A 17,310-nucleotide genomic window follows, 5' to 3' on the forward strand; every position below is an offset into this window, starting at 1 on the left:
TTCAGCATCTTAGCTGTGGAGGGCAGTGTCACTGGCCCTCATATGTGGGATCCGAACCGGGGCCCTCTGGTGTCCCAAACCAGTTCTTAACCATCATGCCACTCGGCCGGCCCAGAAAGTACATTTTCTTGCATTCTGTCACTGAAACCATCAGAACTCTGGGCCGTGTGGCGTGATTTAAGAAGGGCTGCTTGAAGGACAGTTCTGCCATTAGGGTTATTAAGAACTTAACATGTTCTGTGTGCTTTCCATGTTTATCCCCCATGCCCTGTCCTGCTCATACCATGTTTATGTTATGAGTTCCCTCTGCTTTGATTGTGTCACTGTGGAACCACAAGGCACAATTGGATTTGTTAGAACAATATTGTGCCAAGAAGCAACTATATTTTCCAGCAGATATACTTCTTTTTTCAGTTTGTCATGTATAGTTCAAATGGCTGTGATGAAATTTAGTGAATTCATTTTAGCAAGCATTTTTCCCCTGTGAGAAGGGCTCTTTTTCTGGTCACATAAAACTACAATTTAGAGCAAATTACTTTCCCATCTTAGCTGGTATATTTTATTAAGTGTGCGTTATATGGATGGATTTGGATAATATGGGAGGTGAGTGTTTTCTGTTTACTAAAGCTACGTAAATCTTAAAGGGTATTTAGTTTGGAATTCTAATTTTTTGTCTTAAAGTTTAGTTTGTTAATTCTGAGCCTCCTTATATATATGAAGCTTGTTCTTTGCCCCTTGTGCAAACAGTATTTACACTCTGCTGGGATTGCATGATGTCTGTTACCCATTTTGGTCCCAACCTATGTTAAGAAATCACACATCTTTTATTTATTGGTGTTTGGCATGTTATGAGACTTTGAAAAATATGATGTGTACTTTTAAAGGAAGTAATACAAATACATACACATGTTAAAAAATTCTAAGGGTATAAAGGGTTATACAGTAAGTCTACATCCCCAGAGGCAATCATTACTGGTTTCTTTCAAGGCTATATTTTAATGGGCATGCTGTTGCAGTCTTACTTTGTTTTTCATGTTGTTTTTCTAGAGTTAAAGAGTATTTGTTGTTGGGGTCTGGTTTATCATTGATTTGGTATCTGCCTGTGCAGAAAAGTAGTTGGATATCATGACAAGTGATGTAGAATGGTATAGAAGGGAGTATGTGAAGAATTATGAAGGTATACCCATGAATAGTTTGAATAAAATATTTCAAAAGGCAATGACACACACTAAGGTTTCCATAGGAATGTTTTTTTCCATTCTCGAGCTGGTGCCTAAATCCTTATATTTGTCTTCCATCCTTTCTTGGATTCTTACTCATTATTACTGCTTGGCAGACTTGCCCCTCTTTTCCCTCTTGAGAATAGCTACAGTCCAAATTGATTTCTTGAAAGAAAGGGCAACTTGGTAACTTACAAGTAAGAAATATGAAAGCTTTTGGAGCTGTGGGCGCCATTCTCCTGATTCTGTCTTGTTATATAAGACGCCTGAGCTGTGCTAAATAAGACAAGGAATGAAGGCACTGTAGCTGCTGGCTGCATTGCTCATTCTACTGCCATAATGAGTTGCACAAGTGGCTAGAACTTTAAGGGAAGATTGGGAGAAGATGGTATCTGATTCTTTCATGTGCTTTATACACAGAAATACCCACCCAGTGCAACTACACTACACTTTGAATTCTATGCAGACCCTGGGGCCGAGGTCAAAATCGAGAAAAGGGTGAGTCTCAATCAGACTTGTTCTGATAGAGTCTGTGATCTACTGTAACTGGGGTTGACTTTTCTAGAACTCCTCAGTTAAATGAGGGAATGGTTTTGAGCTACATTGCTGCCTTCCCAAGCTAAATAAATACACCTAATAGAATAAGTGTTCATTGTATGCCCAGCTCTGATAGATTTGGATCTTACGTTGGAGCTGCCAAAAGTAGGACTCCCTATAAGGGGCACTGCTATAACTTGTATATTTTTCCCAGTCTCAGCTCCAACATGCAGTGTGATAGTCTGGATAGTGATGGCTCTACTTTCTCTACTTAAGCCAGCCTGCAAGAAGTCTATATATTACTTACAGGGTCCTGCTTCAATTATCTGGTCATTCCTTATTCTTTGAGGAGATACTAAAATTCAGTTTGGTTTAGATGTGGCCTAGCAAATAAGATCTTTTTCTTCTGCCTACAATATATAATAATAAAGATAAACTTTCTAGATTAATGGCGCCTTGAAAACAGCTCTAATGCATATTTAAAGAGAAACCATTTTCATGGATTCAGTTTTTGCTATGAATACTGAGGCTGTGGGGATAAAGACAGTGAAGATTTAAAAAGGACAAGGAAGAATATGAAATGTTTCTGACTGTGCATTATATTTTGGTACCACTGGTTTTGAAGAAGCTTTCCTGAGAATATTCTGTATATAAAATGGGTATTTTGGGGGACTCTAAAGTTATCTTGATTTTAAGAGTGTTTAGTCAGTCTTCACCCTAGGGTGACATCTTGGTTTTCAGACAGCTCTCGCAGTCCTATGGCAGGGGAAGCTAAGGTATACAGTGACTCCTAACAACTCTCCTATCTTTTTAATTTCAGACAACTAGCAACACACTACATTATATTCACATAGAGCAACTTGATAAGGTAAGAGGAGTCTTTGACTATTGACTATTTTCTTAACATTTGGTTCACTTTTTGTTCCTAACTAATTTTTTTTCTAATTTCTAATGTAGATTTCAGAAAGCCCTTCTGAAATTATGGAGTCTCTTACCAAAATGTACAGCATTCCTAAGGATAAGCAGGTATGATATGTCCTAAAACTATCTAACGGGTGTAGTTGTTATTCATATAGATTAGTGATGTGTGCTGGGCTGGGAGACACCATAGCAGAAAGAATGGAGTCAGACCATGAGCAAATGACTTAACAAACTCTGGAAGCCTCAGGTTCCTCATCTTTTATGAGACCAACACTTACTAACTTCCTAGGTTCATGTGAGAGTTTGAGGAAAACATAAGCTGCCTTACTCACCTTGAGTATCTAATAAGTGATAGAAGCTCAGTACTTTGGATACCAAAGAAGAAAACATTTAGTTGTGTTATGTTTTTCTGCTCATTGTAATGGTGATCAAATATTTAATTTGGTTAATAACAACAATCATAACTCTTGCCAAATGTCTCCAGTTTATGCCTATCAGTAGTGATAGTTCTTGGCTTATGTTGGGATATTAGGATTCTGTGTCCCTCTGTTTTCTAATTCCCATTTTGTCGGCTAACCTCAGAGTAGAACTGTTCTGTTTGGTGCCTTAACAGGTAGCAACAGTAAACCATTTTACCAAGTAGCTCAACAGGTATGATTTAGCCCACAGAACGTATAGTCTCCTTTCCCATTGGTTTCCTAATTTAGGTCTTATGTTTCTACAGATGCTGTTATTTACACACATACGGCTAGCCCATGGCTTTTCTAATCACAGGAAGCGATTGCAAGCTGTTCAGGCCAGGCTGCATGCAATATCGATATTAGGTAAGACAACAACACTCTAATTAACAGGCCCTGATTAGGCAATTTAGACTTGATTTCCTTTGAACTTCATCTGTCTTTGTTGCTGTGAGGCTTATTGTAGTTACCTAGGTGGCAAGTTAAATTGTAAAATTGCCAGGATTCCTAGTGTTCAGCATTCCTGAGCTTCTACAATAAATGTTGGATCAGAAAGAGGATAGGATGGTTATTGATAACTACATGGGTTTAGTCTTGATTTTGCTCTTTTTATTTAATGAGTGTTCAGGTAGTCATTCCCCCTTGCCCCCATTCTTCCACTTGCCATTCATCTTCCTCTTCTGTGCCTTCAGGAGTATAGTTTTGAAATAAGTCAGAAAGTGTTTGTTGAGTAGTCAGTACTGTGCATTTTACTTTTACTGTAGGGTGGTAGAGTGGGAAAGCACACTGGTTTTAGAATAAGTCCTGGGCTTTCACCCTGGCAATGCAGATTAACAGCCACATGTTTATCCTTTTGGTCTCATTTTTCTCATTTAACATTGGGACAATACTTATTTTATAGGCTAGTAAGAGGATTAAACAAAAGCCTATAAAGTACCTAGTATAGGCCAGGCACATAGAAGCTATAAAATGGTAGCTGCTGTTAATATTGTCAGCTTTTATTATGTTATTACTTGTCTGCTCTTTTACACTATGAGTTCCTTGAACTGAAATTCCTACTCTTCTCTTCGTACTTATACCTAGCATAACTTCAGGCATGTTAGTGGGTACTCAGGAAATGTTTGTTGAAAGCTAAACATGCTTAATCCCAATAGTTTGCGTTTCAGGAGTCTGTGTCCAGTATTACTTGAGTGAGGATTCACTGAAAGTGTATTATATGCATTCTCAAGTTCTACTCCCAGTGTCATATAAGTTTCTGGCTTAGTCTGCAGTAGTCCATAATGTCTGTTCTTTACCGCTTATAAGTGTTTCCTGTAAAAACAAGTGTATGAAGAGACTAAAAGGAAAGTCTGTGTCCAAGGCATAATAGAGTTATTGTATCAAGTAGTGATGTTATAAAAATTACCTCTTCTCTTTTCATACTTCCCTTCCCGAAAGCCCTTGCTTAAGACAACCAATACCATTAATAGGAGAATATGTCAGTTGGGTGGGTTAGAGCTTATCATCATATTTGACTCGATCCTCTAGAATTCAGTGATTCTGCCCTCCAGTGCTGGTTGGAAGGGAATCCGTCCCCGGAACCAGTAGGTGCCAAAAGGTTTGTCATTGGGCAGTGGCTTGACCACTGCCTTCTTGCCTAAAGTGTTTATTTCTCCTTTTGCAGTGTATTCCAATGCCTTGCAGGAGTCAGCAAACAGTATCTTGTATAATGGGTTGATAGAGGAGTTGGTAGATGTCCTTCAGATAACAGATAAGCAACTTATGGTAAGTATTTATTAATATTTTCGTGTGTATATCAGGCTTGTATGTATTTATTTGCCTTTTGGTTTTTCCCAGGGGTTTCGGATATGAACCCCAGTTGGGAAGCTGGCACTTTTACTTCCTCTTTTGGATAGTTAGCTGCAAAGTTAACAAATGCTGGATTTTCAATATTATTCTCAACAGACTTCCATCTACCCTAAGCAATTGCCAGTAGAAAAACTTAAGTTTTAGAGTTTTGGGTATTAGCTGCTTGTTTAGTCCTGTATGTCTTTAAAACACATACCATGTTTACGTTCTGTTTTCGTAGGAGATTAAAGCTGCTTCTTTACGAACATTAACATCAATTGTCCACTTGGAGAGAACTCCTAAACTCAGCAGTATTATTGATTGTACTGGAACTGCATCCTACCATGGATTTTTGCCTGTACTTGTGCGGAACTGTATCCAGGCCATGATTGGTAAATTTTGATGGTTATCATTCTAGGCAACAAGAGGAACACCACCCTTTGCTTGGCTGCCTTTGTTTAACATCCTGCCAGCTTGACACCAAATTCTGAACTTACTCTTTCTCTCTCTCTCTCCCAACCTCCCTTTTAGATCCTTCCATGGATCCATACCCTCATCAGTTTGCCACTGCTCTTTTCTCTTTTTTATACCATCTGGCCAGCTACGACGCTGGTGGTGAAGCCTTGGTCTCCTGTGGAATGATGGAAGCCTTATTGAAGGTGCTCTACTTTTAAAAAAAAACATTTGTGGGGAAATCAACTAAGAGGGTATAAAGTTGCAAGTTTGGAATGGTTCACGGTGAGAGCAAATAGCATAAGAAAGCTTACCCAGAAAATGTTATACTTAATTTTTGTAGTTTGGCCTTCTAGTTATCTCATTAACAACTTTTAAGAGTAGCTATCTCCGTTATTAAGAATTGATTATAGTTCAGTGGTGTTAAAGTAGGCCCCAGGTACTAGTCAAGGCGTTACTACATCTTATCATGACCTTAATTGTGACACTGAAGAAAATATATATAAAGGTACTTGTAAGTTGTTCTGCTATGGTAATGGGCTTTACTGGGTGTTGGGCACTGGGCACCAGCTTTTTTCTCCCTGAATATTTTATTTAATTCTGAAAAGTAATTAATGTCCTCTACCTCAGGGGGTTAAGTACCAGAAGTTATAGAGCTATCATTTGGCAAGCACCAAAAATCAAACACATACTTTTTTCTCTTATCGTGCTGCCTCCCTGGGGCCCTAGAATGCATGTTTCCAAAAGAATACATTATTTACAGCTTTGTGTCTTTTCATTTGACTGGTTTTGCCTCTTTTTCTCTCCCTGATAGGTCATAAAGTTTCTTGGCGATGAACAGGACCAGATAACATTTGTTACCAGAGCCGTCAGAGTAGTTGACCTCATCACCAACCTGGACATGGCAGCTTTTCAATCCCATAGTGGACTTTCTATCTTCATTTATAGACTTGAGGTATTATTAATACAAGGAGCACTTAGCATAAGCCTAGTGAGATCTGAGCCTAGGAACTGTCCTAATAACCCTAAAGAACCATTTAATTCCTCTTCTGTTTTTAGAAACCAATTTTGTAATCTGTGTACAACATTCATACAACATTCTTCCATTGTAATTATTTTAATCCCTAGTATATATGTAGGATTTGCTTACTACTTTTCCCTTGATCATAGCATGAAGTAGATTTGTGCCGAAAAGAATGTCCATTTGTAATCAAGCCAAAGATCCAGAGACCCAGTACTACACAAGAAGGAGAGGAAATGGAAACTGATATGGATGGTAAGTAATAGTTACTAAGTCAATATTTTTTGTGCTTGATGTTTTCCTGTCATCAACCCCAATTTTCATTCTTCTCATAAATTGTAAAGTGTACAACCGACTTGAGTATATATTTTCAACAACAGAACAATTTTTTTTTAAAGATTTTTATTGGGGGAATTGGGGGAATGGGAACAGTGCTGGGGAATTGGGGAAAGGGGAACAGACAAGTTGCTGTCATCTTGTTCTTCAATCTAGTTGTGGAGGATGTTGCTTCACTGGCCCAAGTTGGCACCATCATTGTGCTCTTCTCTGGCGAGGCAGATCAGTCGCCGCTTCTGGACGGCCGCTCACTGCGGCTGCTGGCCGCTCACGCTGGCTGCTGGCTACATACGGTAGCCCATGGCAACCCACTGCCACAGGGACTGCAGCCTACGCCGTCGCTGGCGACTCATGGCAGCCCAGCTCCAGGTTGAGCTGTTGTTCAGCATCTTAGCTGTGGAGGGCAGTGTCACTGGCCCTCATATGTGGGATCCGAACCGGGGCCCTCTGGCGTCCCAAGCGAGTTCTTAACCATCGCGCCACTCGGCTGGCCCAACAGAACAATTTTTTAATGCATAAATGATTTGTGCTTTGTTTTTCATGAGGATAATTAGAAAAGGGAGGTATTAAGTTGTTGGGAACAGAGGTGGAAGGTGAAGCAGATGGTAGGCTGCTGTAGAGCCTTGTAATCATTCTATGATAACCTGTTTTATTTCAAGACTTAATAGCTGTTTTCTTAAGTATTGGTTCATTATCTTCTGATTCCCACTAAAGTGTAAGCTCCATGAGATCTGGATACTGTTTTGTTCACTGCTGTATCTCCAGCAGCACCTGATATATAGTGTAGGTGTTTAAATATGTGTTTGGGAAAGTTAAGTACAATGTAGACTCTAAAATGGGACTTTCTGAAACTATCTGGCTATTTTGAGAAGGGAGAGAGGTAAAAAAGTTGTTGGGTAGGGAACAACCTTTTAAGTCATTAAATGAAGAAAGAAAACCAGATATTCTTAATCTTTGGCTGCATCATGTATATCCTTTTTTTTTTAACCTCCCTGCCCCCACTTGCATAGTTCATAATCATAGTACCAAAAATAATAAAAACTGTTCCCCAAAACAGCTTTCTTAGAATTTAAATTAATCTTACCTTGATGACCCTTGTAGTCATTACGTGTATCTGTTATACTTATGGTAAAAGTATTAGAACTTATAATGCTTCCATTTTTTACACTAAACATCCGTAGGTTGCCATTCCTTTTTTTTTCTGAACAATATCTATGTGCATTACTATTCCCAAAAGCCCCTTTACCCAATTTCTATCTGTAGTCTATCTATTGTTGGGCAAGCTGGTATTTGAGTTAATGGGTGAGATCCTGGAATGTTGATTAAAATGTGTTATCTACTAAATGGTGTGATGTAGAAGACTAAAGAATCACTGTTCATTATAAATCAGTGGTTGTCTTTACTAATCATTGGAATAAATTAAAGTACTTGCTAAAGATTTAAACCTGGTCTGCAGTGCTTATTAATTCATTAAATTTGCAAGTGAAAACAGGAAATCTTCATTTTTAATCAATCCAGGTAATTCTGATGGACTCATAGAGAAAATTTTATGTTTCTATGTTTATAAAAAGCAGGTTACAAAATCATGAGTTTGTGATTCCCGTCTATAAGTAGGCACTAGTATGTACGAGGTGTGATCGAAAAATATGGTGAATGCTTAAATTAAAAAATGTATTACAGTAAAAGACACATTGCCATTAATCTCCCTCACTTTGAACACACTTAGCCCATCATTCTTGCGACCTTCTGAAGCAGTTTTGGTAGGCCTCTTTCTTGAGTGTCTTTATCCTCCATCATGACACTGTTGCATGGCACACATTGCTTCTGGTACAGCAATTTCTGTCAAAAACATTCCGGTGTGTCCTCATCCACCTTATTCACCAGATCTGGCACCCTGTGACTTCTGGCTCTTCCCCAAAGTCAAAAATGACCATGAAAGGGAAACATTTTGAATCCTTTCAGGACGTCGAGGCAACCAGGACAGTGCAACTAAAGATACTCACAAAAGAGGACTTCCAGAACTGCTTTAGAAAGTGGCAAGAACAATGGGTTAAGTGTGTTTGAAGTGATTGCGGGGGAGGGTATTAATGACCATGTATCTTTTACTGTAAATTTTTAAAATTTAAACATTCACCATATTTTTTGATCCAACCTCATATATCTCTATAGGTATAAAAAAGATTAGAAGAAAGTATTTCAGAATGTAAATAGTGGTCTATCACTAATGAAGCTTTATTTTTTTTATAAATTGTACAAAGTAATTGTGTATTTTGTAGTATATTAATTAAAATTCTCTTCCAGCGTATAAAATAAAAATAAATGCTCTCCCTATCCACCATAGCTACTATTTTGTTGTAGTTTTTTCCTGTCTTTTTTATGCATATTCAGGTACATGTTGACAGAAGTACATAATATTTAAAACAGGAAGATGAGATCCTTAACATTGTTCATTCAATGTATCATAGACATCCTGCCATATCAGTATATCTAGTATTAATGTCTTAATGCTTTTTATATTAAGTTACTCTCCCAACAAGCTCTACCTAATATTAATATCTCTCTACTACCCACCAGTAGTATATTAAATTGCATGATTTACTTACTACCTTTTTTCCTCCCAAATTTGGTGGTTGAGAAATATTAAAGCACTTCTTTTCTATGATTGTTTTCTAATTTTCATGTCTTGAATAACCAGTATTGTTAAGTACCTTTCTGTTTGTGGAAAGTTCACATTTTAATTTTGGGTTTCAATATCCTAATCCTTCTCCATTTTGATATCATTCATCTCACCTTAATGGAAAACATTTTCTCAATCTTTCTTTTGGTGGTAGCTCCTATTCTAATGAGTTTCTTTATCACAACTTGTACTTAGTGGCAGATGTGACTATGGAAAGTAGTCCGGGATCATCCATCTCTGTGGAGCACCGGCTGGATGTTGAAATAAGGGCATCAGGTTCCAGCAGCAGCACTAGCATCTGCCCTGGCCCTGGCCCTGGCCCCCGCCCTGGTGAGTAGACACATGGATGCAGTCTTTCCCACTGACTGAATAACTAGTGAAGAAGGGTGCTTTGGGGGGAGCGTAAGTGGTACATGGGAAGGCTTGCTGCTTATGAGTGTGCATGTTACTTTGCCATTCTCATGTCTGTTTTCTCCTATTAACATTTATTTCAGCATTTTACAGTTTTCTGACTATTGTACTTTGATTATTTTATCAAAACAGCCACGTTAGAGGGCATTCAATACCTGAAACGAACTGAGGATCAGAGAGTTAGTCTTTTTACTTTGTTTTGGGTTTTTTTTTGGTTTTTTACTTTAGGCTTTTAACTTTAGTATTAGTTTTGTGCAGTCCTTGGTGATTTGTTTTTCCAATGTTAAAGCTTAGGTAAGTCTTCTTCCCAGCATCCAGAGATCTCATTTCAGATGTCTGCTAGTGTTATTATAGTATCTATGGGTCTCTTAAAAGTTTGTTTTATGTGATGCTCACTGTCATCTAATGAAGAACCCAGTGTAATCTATCTTTCTCCCTTGCCAGGAGTCCAGTGTATTCCGCAACGAGCAGCACTTCTCAAATCTATGTTGAATTTCCTCAAGAAGGCCATTCAAGACCCAGCTTTCTCTGATGGCATACGGCATGGTATTTGATGCTAGATACCTTCTTGAAGGATGATTGACTCTTCCAAAGATTGGTCCTTTTCATACTTTCTGAAGCTACTCTTCTTTTATAAGGCAGGCTTAAGAAAAGGCCATGCCATTTTGAATAGTTTTTAGTCATTTAGTAGTGCTACTTTCCCTAAACCTACGGATCGTTCAGCAACTTTCATAGTTATTCCTTTTATGCATTTTTCCTTTTCCACCTTTCACCCTGTGCTTCCAACTTGCTGCCCCACTCTTGTCTCTCTGTGTCTATGTCCTTTTATTCTTTGGCTCACTGTCAAAAGGTTATTGCATGGATAAGGAATAAATAATAGAATATGAGGAGGAGAGACAAATAGAGGCTGTTAGATTGAAATCAACACAGACTTTGTTTACCACAGTGTGGTATATGTAATATATTGCTCCATCATCCCCACCCATCAAGCTATCCCTGGACTGATCATATTCTCTTTAATGTCCACCTTTCTCTTAGTGATGGATGGTTCTCTGCCTACCTCCCTGAAACACATCATCAGCAATGCAGAATACTATGGCCCATCACTTTTCCTCCTAGGTAAGTGGAGTTGATATTTGGTTATAGGAAGCTGGAATAACCTGGCAGAGTTGTCTGTATGTTTTCTATCCTTGCAAGATTTTACTATCCACATTTATCCACTGTGATTATGTGTCTTTTAGTTGGTGATGAACTATACAAAGGTCAGAATTCAGTTTTAAATATCCATTTCTTAAATGCCAAATGTACCTTCCATAAGCAGTGTATTGTGAATCATTTGTAATAAGTAGTAGTACTGTACATTTGGCTTTTTGTGCTACACTTACACTGCAAGTTTGATAAGAAATCTGCCTTTATTCAATGGTTAGTCCTCATCCTTGATCTGGAAAATCCAATCCATTGGTTTCTATTCTCAGAATTGAATGTCAGACCTGCAGGCTATAGTATAGAAAATAGTTTCTTACTGTAGAAAATGCAGTTTTGGAAGGTGTGGGTACTTCGTAGTTGTTTTTAGAACATGTATTTGCAATTTGACACTGGCACTACTTTGAGTACTGCTGCTGTTAAAACCTCATTTTTATTAACTGGCACTTAATACAATGCCCTACATATTCAGGACAATAACATGAGATTTATAGGCTTTTAGAATTTTCCTATCAAACTGTAAAGCAATTTAGTGGGAGGTGTAGAAGTAGAGAAATCTCCTTGTACCCATAGCAGGCTTTTTTTTTTAAATACTTTGGGGTGTCTGGAAGTAGCAATTTTGGTTACTACAACTTAGATACTTCTTGCTGAAACAGTTTAGGGTTTTTGTATATTAACTGTATCTTGTGACTGTGCTGAATTCATTTAATAGGTCATAATTGTTTTGTTGATTTCTTAAGATATTCTACATAGTCTTGTCATCTACAAATAGACTGTTTTGCTTTTTTCCTGATAATCTTTATGCTTTTTCTTTTTTAGCTTTTTATTTTTTTAATTAAATTTATTGGGGTTAATAAATGGTTAGTAAAATTACATAGGTTTCGAGTGTGCATTTCTGTAATACATCATGTATATATCGCATTGTGTGCTCATCACCCAGTCAGTTCTCTTTTCATCACCATATATTTGACCCCCTTTACCCTCTTCTACCATCCCCCTTCCCCCTTACCCTTTGGTAACCACTAAACTGTTGTCTGTATCTATGAGTTTTTGTTTCTTTGTTTGTCATGTTCCTTTGTTGCTTTCAGTTTTATATTCCACATATGAGTATCAGTGAAGTCATAATTATGGCTCTCAACTTTTTCTGTCTGACGTATTTCGCTTAGCATGATAATCTCAAGATCCATCCATGTTGTAGCAAATGGCACTATTTCATCTTATGGCTGAGCAATATTGCACTATAGAGTAAAATTTCACTGTGTGTGTGTGTGTGTCTGTCTGTCTGTCTGTCTGTCTTGTCTGTCTGTCACGTCTTCTTTATCCAGTCATCTATCGTAGGACACTTGGGTTCCAGTTTCCATGTGCAATGAACATCGGAGTACATATATCTTTACGGATAAATGTTTTCAGATTTTTTGGGTAGGTACCCAGGAAAGGGATTGCTGGGTCATATGGTAATTCTATTCATAATTTTTTGAGAGACCTCCATACTGTTTCCATAGTGGCTGCACCAATGTACATTCCCACCAACAGTGTATGAGGATTCCTTTTTCTCCACAGCCTCTTCTACACTTGTCATTATTTGTGTTGATGATAGCCATTCTAAACGGTGTGAGGTGATACCCCTTTGTGGTTTTGATTTGCATTTAAGCTTTTTGTTTCTTTTGTTGTATTACTTAGGAACTGGCAGTGATTTCTGATACAATGCTAAATAGAAGTGGTGAGGATGGGTCTCTTTGCTTTGTACCTGAACTCAAAGGAAAAAGCATTTAGTATTTCACCATTAAATTTGAAGTTAGCAGAAGGTTTTGTGTTGAAGATTTTGTTCCTCTTTTTCAGCTTGAGGAAGTATTCCCTTGTATTAAAGCAACTTCACTTTGATGTGGATAGACTCCCTCCCAAGGTTAGGTTCAGATAGCAAAACTCACGACAGTAGTCCTTTGGTATGATCAAAGAAAGATTTGTTACAGAAGTGAAGTCCCATGTCAAGGGGCAGGGAAGGATGACTTTGTCTGGGTGAAAGCCCCTAACAGAGAGAGAAAAGCAAGTACACAGGTGTATTTTTAAAAGGGGAAGATAAAAAGCAGCAGCAGGAGGACACACGTGCTTGTGGGTTAGGGATGGAGAGCAGGTGAGCCCTCTCAGGATGATGCAGGAAATAGAAAATGAGACTTAGAGCACTAACACAAATGTCCATGGAGGTCAGAACTCTTTTTCTAGAGTCTTAACTCATCCCTGACATTTGAACTGGCATAACAACCTCCCAAGTGTCCTATTGAAGATCTTATACTTTAGAGCAACCAAATTTGCAAAGCCAACCCAAAGTAATTAGGCCAGCAATTAACTATTTAGCTCCACAAATACTAGTGTAGAGCCTTTCACCCCAGGCAGAAGGATATGGCCAGGAAGATAAGTTAATGAGGGTCTGAGAATCTCTTTGGAGTAATTTAGTAATATAGTTAGCTGTTTTGGTTTGTTGTTTTATTTATTGAATTATTCTGGATACCTTTCCTATATTGACCCACACTCAGTAGGAGGTCCCCTTTAAGGCACAAGCTCAACCTTGAGATACTAGTAGCTAGTGTATTGCCAATCCGTTATTAATTATTATAGCAACTAAACTGCTTTGTCCCTCATTAAGGGCTTCTAAGGCTTGAACTACAGTAATACCTTGGTTTGCAAGCATAATTCATTCCAGAAACAAGTATTGCAAGATATCGCTCGTTTACCACATTAAAATATATTAGAAATGTTTGCTCGTCTTGCGGGACACTTCGCAAACCAAGTCAGTTGCAATCCAAGGTTTTACTATATTTGGTTTATGTGGTTGGCCACAAGTTGTGCCATTGTCTGGGTAGCCTCTACAAGATAAGTCTGTGTTAGAGAACTGAAAATACCTAAACTTGTGCCTATTATACAAGAGATGGACATGAGGCCCAGTATAAAAGGTAAAAAAGATGGTCCCATGCTCCCTTCTATGGTAAGACTTAATATAAGAGTTAGTCTTTCTAGTTGGATCTCAGGTGCCCTGTGTGCTAAAGTTCTGTAGGAAACAGGTCAGGGTGTGGGGGTTAGAAGGGAGCAGTTGGTGGAGTAGAGTGTATGACCTTGCAGAGCAGAAATTGTGTCACAGAAGGTGACACAAGGAGTTTGGAGGGTAGAGTTTCTCCTACCTAGATTATACCAGGACAGACATGTGAGGGCAAAATAGTCTTAACAGGGGGCATCATAATACAGACTCTCAATTGGTGGGTGAGACGAGAAAGGGCATGAAGGGGAAGTCAGGAAGGAAGCACCTGGTGAGGTTGTGATATCCTGCTGCAATAATTCCATGCTTAAATCCACTGAATAAAGATTCTGATTCCTCCGCAATCCTACCCCTGGCTCTTCTACCCCAATTTTATACCCACTGTATTCCCTTTAACTTCCCAACTTCCTTTTCTTCTTTCTTATCTCCCGTCTTAACCCTGCCATGTTTTTACTCCATTCAAAACTGCTTTTGCTCTGGTCTAACCCAGCAGATGCTAACACCATCAGGGCAATTGTGGACCACTTAACTTAGAGTGTGGCAAGTAGTCATTATGAATATTGAACACCCCCAAGGGGGCAAGTTATTTGTATAAGTGGTTGCCTGAGCTAGGGTACCTTGTAACACTGCTGTAGGTTTGGCGCTCAGGTGACATTTTCTGTTACTATTATATACATTTTGTCCATCAGGTTAGGGAAGATGAAAAATGTGGGTAGTGATGGTCGAATAATGGAGAGTGAAGTGAGGGACTGTCAGATGATGGGAAATCAGCTGATGGGGCCATGGAGTTGTGGTGATTGATATGGCAGCCATTATAGAGGCAGTCAGCATTGAGGCTGGGGCTGTCAATTGTGCTGAAATCATCACTGAGGATGCTGGGTTGATGGGAGTCCTGGCCTAGCCCGAAAACTTTAATGGGAAATTTTATGTATTTCAGAAATAATTATAAAAGTAACTGAAGATCAGTATTCCTTTGTCTCTAGGAGTTATAGAGTAATTTCTTATGGGGAAACTACAATAGAATGATTGAATACCCCCAAATTAGTGAGGTCACAGCATGGGCGAAAAGGAGCCCAAGGGGTTTGGCATTGAGTTGGAAGGGTTCAGTCCCGGACCCAGGCCATGAGCTAAAGGAGGCATTGCCAGGCCAACCAGAGCCAGAATGTTCCATAATATTTTCAGACCTGTGGTCTATAGGCCATATCGTGGTGGAGGTGCCTGTTTGTTAAGGGAGTCTCAGGCATTGTTATCCCAGATCCTGTAGTGGCTTCCCGTTCAAAATCTCTCTAATAGGGTGGATCTAGAACTAGCATCCTATTTAAGAACGTTGGTACTGAGAACTAATTTAAGATCTTCCTTTCTCTTTGAAAGAACCATAAAGTTGTAGACTTGGGACCAGGAAGGCACCAAGACCTCCATTTCCTGCAAAAAGGGACCTGCAATTAACGAACCTTTAAAAGTATCATATTGAGAAAGGACTTTGGTAGAGAACTTTCTTGTGGCATACAGAATAGTCTTTTCTGGAGGGCAAGGGCCCTCATTTTGGGATTCCATTCTATTACACACTATTGATACAGGAGCCCGTTTAGCATACATTGCAACAGAATAAAAAAGATGCGTCTCCACTTCATGGACAGTATAGAGCAGCGGTTCTCAACCTGTGGGTCGCGACCCCTTTGGGGGTCAAATGACCCTTTCACAGGGGTCGCTGGGTACTCATATGTGTGCATATCTGCATGTGGGCCTGGAGACGGATAGAGGAATGGTGTCTCGGTTCCTAAGACCATTGAAAATACATGTTTTCCGATGGTCTTAGACGACCCATGTGAAAGGTTGAGAACCGCTGGTATAGAGGCTTGATCACTGCACTGTACACCTGAAGCTGATGTTGTATAATATTGTATGTCAACTATAATTGAATATATATATTGTCACGGGATGTGGAGTATTATAGTGTGGGAGTGGAATCAATGGAATTGTAATAGATATGTATGATATTGGGGTGGGGGGAGTGGGGCAGTGAATTGGGGGAGAGGGGTTGCCACTTTGAGGGGTAAAATTTATGACTATTACGCTGTGTTGTGCACCTGAAACTAATTGAAAAAAAAAACTATAGCTCTTTTATAAAAGAATAAGAATTTTTTTTATACCTTCTTCAAGAAATCTATAGTCAAATAGTTGAGTAAAATATGTTATTCATTAGAGACAGTAACTTCTCCCTTTTTTATTCTATCGTTGGATACATTCTACTCCAAATTTTTTTACAATAGCTGTATGGACGGTCACATGTGAAGTCATTAGTATTTTGTATTTTAAAATAGTTTCCTTCTTCAGGCAGGGAAGATAGTAATATTCAGCCTTGATTTGCATTTAAAAATCTTAACATTAAGACATACAAAGTATGTACTAATGCAAAAGTGAGTTTGGGTGTTCACAGGGTTTCTCCTATCTCCATATCTCATACAGACATTAACTATTTTTAAAGAGTATATGTGTGCTTCATATTTATTTGTTATTCTTAAGAAACATGGGAACTATAAAATTCTGTATACTTATTTATAGATCTTGTTTGGAATGAAATGAAGTGAAAAGCAAAAAAAAAGTGTGTCTAAGTGAGGAGGGTTTCTATTTGGGTATCATAGATTCATATGGGAAGTGTCCCCTTTTGTGGCTAGAAAAGGGAATAGAGAAGTCCTATTTCCATTTTGTTTTTGTTTTCTTTTTTATTATTACTTGCAGGTGTGCAAAACAACATAATGATTAGACATTTACACCCCTCACAAAATGATAACCCCAACAATTCTACCCATCTCCCACCATACATAGCTATTACAATACCATTGACAGTATTCCCTATGCTATACTGTACATCCCATGACTATGTATATATATATTTTAAAGTGGTGAAAAAAGTTTATTAGACAAGATAGTTAGTACACTCCAAAGAATTAGGAGCAGGCCAAGCACAAAGAAAAGCAACTCAGGGCCATTATTAAGAGAAAAAGTACACTCCAAGAGTTTGGAGGGGGGCCCCGAGCAAAAGCAAGGCTCAAGGCTTCAAGACTCAAGGTGCTCAATGACTCAAAGGGTTCAAAGGGCTCAAGGTTCAAGACTGCATTATTAGAAGAAAAAGTACACTCCAAAGGGTTTGGAGTGGGCCCTGAGCAAAGGCAAGGCTCAAAACGCTCAAAAGACCTATATATATATATTTTTTTTTT

At 38.6% G+C, this 17,310-nt stretch overlaps 1 protein-coding gene and 1 pseudogene across 15 annotated transcripts in view; one reads left to right on the forward strand and one right to left on the reverse strand.

The window, feature by feature from the left end:
- HUWE1 (HECT, UBA and WWE domain containing E3 ubiquitin protein ligase 1) overlaps positions 1–17,310 on the forward strand; it is a 169,949-nt gene that overhangs the window by 54,029 nt on the left and 98,610 nt on the right. For 13 of the 14 annotated variants that reach the window (XM_019668123.1, XM_019668130.1, XM_019668129.1 and 10 more), the window contains 12 exons: positions 1,641–1,718; positions 2,578–2,625; positions 2,715–2,783; positions 3,403–3,502; positions 4,800–4,900; positions 5,205–5,355; positions 5,495–5,622; positions 6,231–6,371; positions 6,587–6,692; positions 9,646–9,780; positions 10,306–10,407; positions 10,900–10,980. In XM_019668123.1, coding sequence (XP_019523668.1) covers positions 1,641–1,718; positions 2,578–2,625; positions 2,715–2,783; positions 3,403–3,502; positions 4,800–4,900; positions 5,205–5,355; positions 5,495–5,622; positions 6,231–6,371; positions 6,587–6,692; positions 9,646–9,780; positions 10,306–10,407; positions 10,900–10,980 — 1,240 coding nt within the window. The remainder of the gene's footprint in view (positions 1–1,640; positions 1,719–2,577; positions 2,626–2,714; positions 2,784–3,402; positions 3,503–4,799; positions 4,901–5,204; positions 5,356–5,494; positions 5,623–6,230; positions 6,372–6,586; positions 6,693–9,645; positions 9,781–10,305; positions 10,408–10,899; positions 10,981–17,310) is intronic. The other variant, XM_019668132.1, reaches the window with a different exon arrangement.
- Positions 11,525–17,310, reverse strand: part of LOC109396371 (40S ribosomal protein S2 pseudogene) — a 23,601-nt pseudogene continuing 17,815 nt past the window's right edge. Inside the window, exon 2 of the transcript XR_002126841.1 lies at positions 11,525–11,581. The product of XR_002126841.1 is annotated as a 40S ribosomal protein S2 pseudogene (transcript). The remainder of the gene's footprint in view (positions 11,582–17,310) is intronic.

The sequence above is a fragment of the Hipposideros armiger genome, unplaced genomic scaffold (assembly GCF_001890085.2).
Source record: "Hipposideros armiger isolate ML-2016 unplaced genomic scaffold, ASM189008v1 scaffold_518, whole genome shotgun sequence".
Lineage (NCBI taxonomy): Eukaryota > Metazoa > Chordata > Mammalia > Chiroptera > Hipposideridae > Hipposideros > Hipposideros armiger.